General features: G+C 37.8%; 1 protein-coding gene across 1 annotated transcript; it reads left to right on the top strand.

Moving 5' to 3' along the window:
• The first annotated feature begins 4410 nt into the window (after window positions 1-4410).
• nccrp1 (P1, F-box associated domain containing) lies at window positions 4411-8696 on the top strand. The gene is made up of 6 exons (XM_084374497.1): window positions 4411-4626; window positions 6315-6395; window positions 6488-6584; window positions 6760-6855; window positions 7463-7601; window positions 8196-8696. The coding sequence occupies exons 1-6, from the start codon at window positions 4485-4487 to the stop codon at window positions 8340-8342; spliced, it is 702 nt and encodes a 233-aa protein (XP_084230623.1). The 5' UTR covers window positions 4411-4484; the 3' UTR covers window positions 8343-8696.

Raw genomic sequence — 8696 nt, 5'->3', positions numbered from 1 at the left:
CATCCACTTAGAGCTGAGCTAATGTTTGTACCATCTCTCCTGTAAGAGCAAATCTGTTTGTTCAACTGCTTCACTACTTTGAGTTGATTAACTCTGGAATTATCAGGCAGCCACAGTTCACCTCTAACACACAGGGGTCAGTTAACCCACAATGCACAGGGGCACATGGGTAGACAACAGGTGGGGACTGTATATGAACATAACAGTGGAGATGTTATTCCAGCCAACATGTTTCTGTGGCTCCACCGAGGAGCTCAGTTTATTCTTACTGGCAATGGTGCTACTACTGTATGTTTTTTCCAAAAACAAATTCTGATCAGTCTCCATGAGTTTGAACTATAAAGAATTTTTCTTTGAGACAGTAAACACTGACTCTGTTACCACCACTGAGCCTGATTCAGACTGCAGAGGGTTTCAGAAGTCAAAACATTTGAAACATTTGTCCACCCAGTCACACATGTCTAACAATTGGCAGCTGCGATCATATTACTGAATGACTGTTACGTAATCAGACAGTATGCTGTTCTACTTTTCCAGAACAGACTATGGCCTCAAAGAACAAACACTTTCACAACAAAACTCTGGAATAGTGTTTGAATGTATCACACACCCACTGTTTTCTGTTTTTAGAGTATGCACTTGTGAACCATTTTACTACAGTACAGCGTGGTGCCCTGCAGCAGTTCACTCTCCACACACAGCGTCTGCTGCCCCCTGTTGCTTCTCTGGCTCTCTGCCCAACACAAACCCTACTGGCTCTGGGTCATTCTTCTGTCATCGGCAGCTGAACTATAAATCACCTCCATGGTGATGAGAAAACATAAATTCGAGCTGCATCTGTTGTTTTCTATAGATGAACAACATCCATCTGCCTTCCTGGTGTTTAGAAAACCAATAAGCATCTACATAGGCTTCATCCTGCGGCCTCAGATGTGCTAAGAAACAAGTCTGAATTGGCAAAATAAAATGAAAATCTGAAAAATCTGAATATCTTTGTTGTTTTTGACATGGTGGTTCACAAAATGAACATTAATAGTTGGTATCATCACAATCTATATTAGATCATTCAATTGAAAATAAAACAAAACTTTTATATTATAAAACATATTTGAACAATGGAAATAATCACTAACAGGTCAAAGGTCAGCTCAAGTGTGATGCTTTGTATATAATTTAACTCACCTCTGCACGTTTTTGTGTATTATAAACGTTCACTAAACTACATTGTGTTGCCAGATGTTAGATAGTTGGAAATGTTTTCAGGCCAGAGGTAACATCATTTTTTGATAGGCACCTGTTGACATTTATCAGTGTTGTTGTAGAGTTGAAATACCAGCACTTAATTATAAGACAACTTATAGATATCATTTATAACCAGTATATAAACCAGTATATATATATAAGTATTTAATAAATGGTTTATAGCATACTAATGTAGTTGTAAGCAGATATGAGTGTTTATAATTGTATTTGCTAAAAGCTATAAATCCCCCTCCTAGTTGGAGGTTGTTATAAACAATAACTGGCAATAAAACACACTTGTTATAGTATAAAAATGTCTTCTTAAGAGAAGTTATAGTTAATAATACTGTATGTAAAACAAATACTAATGTAAAAACATGATCTTTTATCTGCTGACATCTACATTAGTCTGTGTTTATTGACCGTTTATGAATACTAAATAGGGCTGTAAGTAAACCATTACCTCCCATGTCTTCTAAGGTTTTATTATGTGTAATTTGATATGTGCTGCAGTACTTTAAAGGGGCACTCCCTAGTGCCCTAGTCAAGATACCGAAGCCTCTGCTGCTCTGATTTTGACCATTCTTTTTAATCTGTCTCTAACACATCCCCGAGCTTTATGGAAGTGCAACACAAAATTACTGAAATACACCTGTAATACATCTGCTAGAGGTATATTTGCATGGCTTTGATGACTGAGCTTCAATAGGTTGCTCTTCGTCTGAATGTAAATGCCTTTAAGATATATTCTTGAATTTGAGTAGTTGCTGCATCAGATGCTCTTATACTGAAAAAACTAAAAAAAAAGACAATTCTACTTCTGCAAAATGCAAGCAGTTTGTTCTCTTCTTCAAACCCTCACACATTTTGCCCATGCACTGTATGTAAAGTATAGAATACTTTTCACTGCACTGCTTGATGCACCTACAATCCACAAGATGGAGACATTTACATAAAGTATTTGCTGTTGTGTGTGTTGACCCTGCCCCTCTCTGTCATCTTTGGTTCACTAAATGGTTGCTTTAGATGTAAGTATTTATATGAAATGCCATATCCAACTCCACAGTCAAATCAGTGCTGATCACAAACATTTGTAACATGCAGACAGGTTGCAGTATAATGGTGAGTGGGTCAGTAAGATACAGGCCTTTTACAGGTTGTCAGTCAGGTCAGTTAAAAGCATCAGTAGACACCTAATAATACAGCTGATGACAGTACATAATAAACACATATATTAAACCTATGTATGTAGCAAAACAAAAAAATAGATGAAAAATTGCGCAAAATAAAAAGAAATACAAGCGTTTGAAATGATCACTACTCAAATCTGGTTGTATTAGTTTCTGTGAACACATAATTTTCGCAATGAATACACTTGACATAATATCTACTTCTCCTTTAAACAAAACTACACAACCATTTTGTGTTTATAGTAGAGACTATTTATTATCTGACCTTGAGCTTTGACCTTTATGAAGGAAAGGGAAAAAGTAGAGTTAGAGAGTCTCGACTGCCAGGAATCACAGTAAAGTCACATTATTTTTTATTTTCTGTTTCAACAGGTGACGTTAGAAGTACCCTGCCGAAATCATTTCATTACTTAAAGTCCAGTGTGCAGGATTTAGTGGCATCTAGCAGTGTGGTTGCAGATTGCAACAAACAAAATACTTTGTCTCACCCTACAAAAACATGCAAAACTCAAATGGCTCCTGTCAAGAGCGAATGTTTTGTTTGTCCATTCTCGGCAACTGTAGAAACATGGCAGACTGTGTGGAAGAGGACCTGCTCCCACTGTGGATACAAAAGGCTCATTCTAATGTGAAGAACACACAACGTTTCTGAGTTTCAGGTGAAACACTGAGGAAAACATTAATATGAATAGGAGATTCAATTTCAGCCAGTAGATCACCCTGAATCCTACACACTGAACCTTTAATACTCTGCAGTGTACAGTGGGCCACACCTTCTTAAGGCCTGTATACTGTTAACAGGTCACCTACTGAAGAAAAAACTGTACTAAATATGTATACTATATATATAGTAAACCAGGTTGGGTTTGAAAATGTCAAATGTTTCAGTTTGAAAAATTCACAATTGAATTGAATACATAAAGCTTGTATTTTATCAGTTTAATCAGTGCACCAGTATCAATTCATATCTGCCCAGTGAACATACTATACCTTCATTTAAACACTACAAAGGTCAGAGCAGTAATGACAGTCCTGTAACCAGGGAGTGATCGTATAGGGGCAAAGTGCAAGGGAAAGAAACAATAAGAGTTAGCTTACAGGCTGCCACTGCCTACTCATAACACTGTACAATATGAGTGTGTTCTGTGGATTCTGCAACTGGAACACTTGAAATCAATTGATTAGATTCAAAACAATGTACACTTCCAGGGTTGGCTCCGGTGCTCCTCCAACTCAGAGCATCAGTGTTGGTGAGTGACAACCTGGGGATGACACTCAACATCAAATAATTCCTCGAGGAAGTTACATGTTGTTGCTTTGAATTAAATTATACTATTTAAAAAGTGGCCTATAGCATAAGAAGTTACCTGGAAGACTTTAACATTTTATTATTCCATTTACCCATTTGGTCACAGAACATGTGTACCCACTTTAATACATGCAGTTTCTGTTTTGTCCTCGCTTTTGTGAAAGATTACCAGACAAAATATAAAGCCTCACACTTCACACTCCTGTAACCTCCAATCAGCTGATAAATAACAGAAAATGATAATTTACGCAGATAACAAATTAAATCAACCGATTAGCACCAAACAGAAGAAAATAACAAATACATAAAAATAGTTAAAAAAGTAAAATGAAACAAGAAAAAAGTATTTTATCAACATCAATTTTTATTATTCAACTATCATTATTATCATTATTATTATTATTATTATCATTATTATTATTATTATTATTATTTGTAGTTCAGTTACATTTTGACCTAACCTTTTGTCACTTCTGGGGCTCCATAATCAAAACCACCTCATCAGACACCCCTCTTCATAGAAAATAAATAGTATAATATCTTGTTATTCATGATATAATATAATACGTATAATTCTATTAGCAGCACTATTTAACTACTGTGACTTTAAGAGGCCAGGGAGCCGTTTGTATTGCCATGCACGTTGCAGCACTGGGGTGTGGTCTACGGTACAGAGCAGAGAAACGTCCTCGCAGACTTCCTGGATGGATCAGTGACATCTGACGGGATTGTTTGGTGACACCATGTCTGCAGCGGAGTGGAAGCAGAGGTGTGAGGCTGAGTGGAGTCTGCAGGGCGCACCGATGCCCGACAGCGTGGACTGGAAGTCCGTGTATGAAGCCAAACCGCTCGGGAGGAATTTACTGAAGAACCCTTCACCTCACGGTACCACAGCACTGACACAGACATGATCCCTGAGCTGTCTTCCTGTTCTGTACTGATCCAGAGTCAGATTTAATGTACTGTGCTGATGCAGAGGAGGATCAATGATCTACAGTGGGTTCAGATGTCAGTGCTGATACAGATGAAGGGTCTACTTATTGACTTGAGGTGTTTACAAAGTTTCTCAAGTTTCAGTGTTGTGTTTTGATCCATTAGTAATTATAAAGTAACTATGCCTCCTCCTGAACTCATCCTGGAAAGTAACTGAACGTTGTTTCAGTGTGTTGTAATCAACCATTTAGAGCCAGTAAGCTGCTTATTGAAACATCAGTTGTGCAGCATTGTGTAATCCGGCCAACGGTTTTTGTAGGTATAATGCAATACTAGTACTATTTATTCTGGGTCCACTGTGATGTACACTCAGCATTGTGGCCGGCCATAAGGTTTGATCTGGCCTGCCAGATGTTTCTAACAAAACAATGAAAAGTTACTTTTCAAAAAAGTACACTATAAATCTGTGTTAGTTTCTGTTTGTGAGGTAAACATTTACATATGTAGGATCCCCAGTTATTAATTATCGTTCATAACCTAAGCACCTCAGGCAGAGTGACAGTTTGCACAGGAAGTTGGTCAATTAAGGGAAATTGAAATCCTACTATTTTGCTTTATGACAGTACAATAGGTGTTTGCTTTTCTCCCCTGGACCACCATTAAGTTTCAGTTTTTGCCCTCCAAGAAAAAAACATTCGGACACCCCTGCTCTGAACTCTGGATAGGATCATTTCTTAGGCTTTATCTGTTCAAAGAGACCATAGTGCTTAGACGCCCACACGACAGGGGAACATGAGCCATCCGTCTGTCTGTGATATTGTCAATAGATGTTCAGTACACCTTTTAACACAGGGATTGGTAAAGTGGCAACCATAGAAACAAACAGTGTCACAGGTATAGGAAAGTATAAGTTAACTCATATTTTTACAATATGCATCAGTTTTCATTCGAGCTGCAACTATTAGTTGATGAATCGATTAGTCAACTGCAAGAAATGTAAACTGTTTTTCACAATCAGCTGACCCTGTGAATCATCAGCATTTGCTAGTTCCAGCCTCTTAAATTATACGACTTGCTGCTTTTCTTTGTCATTAATGAAGGTGAATAAAGAGTGTTTGGGTTTTGGACTGTTGGCTGGTCAAACTGTTGGTTTTTTGACATTTTTATAGACAACCAATTAATCGATTAATCGTGAAATTAACTGGCAGAATAATAGATAATGAAAATAATCATTAGTTACAGAGTTTAAAGGTTCAATTCTTCCACATCACAAGGAATCATTTTTAATACATTTGTTACAGTAAGGGTTAAAGGATAAATTAATAAAAGAAGCTAGGTAATTGGATTGCACTCATCAATTCAATCTATCTAAGTGATTACTCCGTTCACTTTGGTAGAAAAAAACTTGCAAATTCAAAAGTTGGATTCTTTGATGACACCAAGCATGACTACACTGGGTGTGTCCCAGCAGGCAGACGTGAGCTTTTGTGCCGACTGATACTTAAAGTATGTGTTTTCCACACAGAGGCACACCTAGTGACAGGCAGACATATCTTGTTTGTGATATTTACAGTGGGATTACTATGGCTTCCAAAGGCGTGGTAACATGTACAGTTGTCCCTTTGTCTTATTTCTCTCAGGCTTGAGCAAGGACACCCCTCCACCTGAACCACAACTGTCTGATGTACCAAGCCATGGACCTCCACGTTTTCAACCTGAGGGTGAGGGATCAGGATATTTGGCAGCAAATGAAAACGAAGGAAATCAAGTTTGTAAAGCCTCAGATCGTGTTAACGTTTCTCTTAATTCATAGGTGACTTCAGCGGCTGGACCACAGCGATAGAAGTCCTCCCCTATGATACCAGTGACATCCCACCAGGTGCTATGGTCTGTCAGCTGCCTCAGTACAGGTGGGTGTTACTGGGAATTAGATGTTTACCTCACAGCTGGTTGTAACAGGGAATGCCAGCGAGCATATACTACACTGACACAAGGTTTGGCAAATATAAGGTCAGGGTACAACTTAAAAAAAGTTGATCTCACATAATGAGCATGTAGTAAATGTGTCTGCTGTCTCATCTTTAGCTGGTTCTCCATGGAGCAGGTTGTGGACCTGAAAGCAGAGGGACTGTGGGAAGAGCTGCTGGACGACTTTCAGCCTGAAATAATCATCCAAGACTGGTGGGTTAATGAGCACCCCACCCGCCTCCCACCTCCAGCCCTGTAACAGACCATGTTATCTTATCAGCAGGGCTGTAACACACGTGGATGACATCATGCACAGTACATGTTTCACAGTCTGTGTAGGTCTACCTGTATAATATAGGTTTGGCATGTGTTTGTAGATGATATGCAAAAAAATGGATATGCCTGTATAAAATTAACTGCCTTTGAGTTATTATTTATTTAATTTCATATCCCATTTGACAGTTCATTAAGATAATAAATCATCCAAGATTCATAATTAATAAAGCTGTAGATTGTATAATCTAATAAGACTATAATTACAACTTTTGTATCTTCTGCAGCACAAAGTATTTCTTCCTGGTGTGTTGAATAATCATGTCATTGTTATTTTACCAAAGAAGAAGAAGTAGAAGTTACCAAAAAGTCCATGCTTTTCCAAAAGTGTTCTATTACATTTCCTCAGTGAAGAACTTTGTCATTTGGTTCTGATAATAAGGAGAACAGGATTTTCCTCCATCCCTTTCTTTCATAAAATACTACACTTTACTAAGATTTCTTCTTCTCCTCGACATAAACTTCTAACTGTCTATCATTATGTCAGGTATGAGGAGAGTCAGCTGCACAAGCACATCTACCAGCTGCATGTCAAGTTACTGGGTGCAGACAAAAGTACGGTGATCTCAGAGCACACTGTCAACCCCACCGAGGACTGCAGCGCTTACTCACACACATGGAAGGAGGTGAGTTACTGAGTCCCCTGACAAATACAGAAGAAGTATTCAAATCCTTTATTTACTTAAAAGTACTAATCTGGCAAAGTAAAAAATACTACATACTACACAAATATGACAAGTAAAAGTCCTGCATGAAAAATAATACTCAAGTAAAAGTACATAAGTATTAGGATAAATGTAGTTAGTACTGGCCATTTGAGCATTTATTGAATTGAAACCATGTGAGAACAGGGACAAATCACAGTTTGTTGGAGCTGTTAACAACATTTGAAATGTGACCCTGTTTTCATGCTGTTTTTTGTGAGATGTGAAAAGGCAAAGGGCTGGAAACAACGTGTTTAATCTTGCTTTATTTTAAAAGCATGTTTAATTATCCTTTGTGTCAAATCTTCATCTTAAAAGTAACTATAACTTAAGCTGTCAAATGATTGTAATGGATTTCAAAAAGAAATGTAATGGAATGGAAATGTGTAGCAGCATTAAACAAACATACTCAAGTAAAATACAAGTACTTAAAAAATGTCTTGAGTACAGGGCTCAATGTGAATGTACTTTCCACCGCTGCAGTTTTTCATTGCATGTCTCTCTGTTGGCCTGCAGGTGTCACATGTGTTCTCTGGATATGGTCCAGGGGTGAGATATGTCCACTTCCTGCACCGACTGAAGAACAGTTACATGAATGATTTCTTCTCCACGGTGTTCGGCGACAGCTCAGTGATTGTCAAACCAACCAAAACCAGCTCCTAGACTGAATGCTACCAAAAAGTGCCATGCAGACACAGTTAACACACATGCAGACACATGCCATGCAGACACAGTTAACACACATGCAGACACATGCCATGCAGACATAGTTAATTTAGCCATTAGTCACATGCCACGCAAACACAGTTAACACAGTCTAACCACATGATCAACACATATTTGCTTTTACACCGGTTATTGTATGTTGATTTCAATGCACTTAGAAACATTACAAAGTATGTAATCGTCAGTCTTTGTATTTACTTTTTATGCTTTTAAATGTTTTAATTTTGCATCGATGATATTCACAAAATAACTATACACTGTTTTGTGCAATAATAAAACACAATTTTCTTA

Source organism: Pagrus pagrus, assembly GCF_965226575.1.
Source record: "Pagrus pagrus genome assembly, chromosome: 14".
NCBI lineage: Eukaryota > Metazoa > Chordata > Actinopteri > Spariformes > Sparidae > Pagrus > Pagrus pagrus.
This window is presented reverse-complemented; position numbering and strand designations above follow the sequence as displayed.

What these genes read in the sequence shown, in the direction of transcription:
- nccrp1 (XM_084374497.1), top strand. Translation starts at nt 4,485, where the DNA reads ATGTCTGCAGCGGAGTGGAAGCAGAGGTGTGAGGCTGAGTGGAGTCTG. An exon ending in TCCACGTTTTCAACCTGAGG is followed by an intron (nt 6,396 to 6,487) that starts GTGAGGGATCAG and finishes CTTAATTCATAG; the next exon opens with GTGACTTCAGCGGCTGGACC. An exon ending in GAAATAATCATCCAAGACTG is followed by an intron (nt 6,856 to 7,462) that starts GTGGGTTAATGA and finishes TCATTATGTCAG; the next exon opens with GTATGAGGAGAGTCAGCTGC.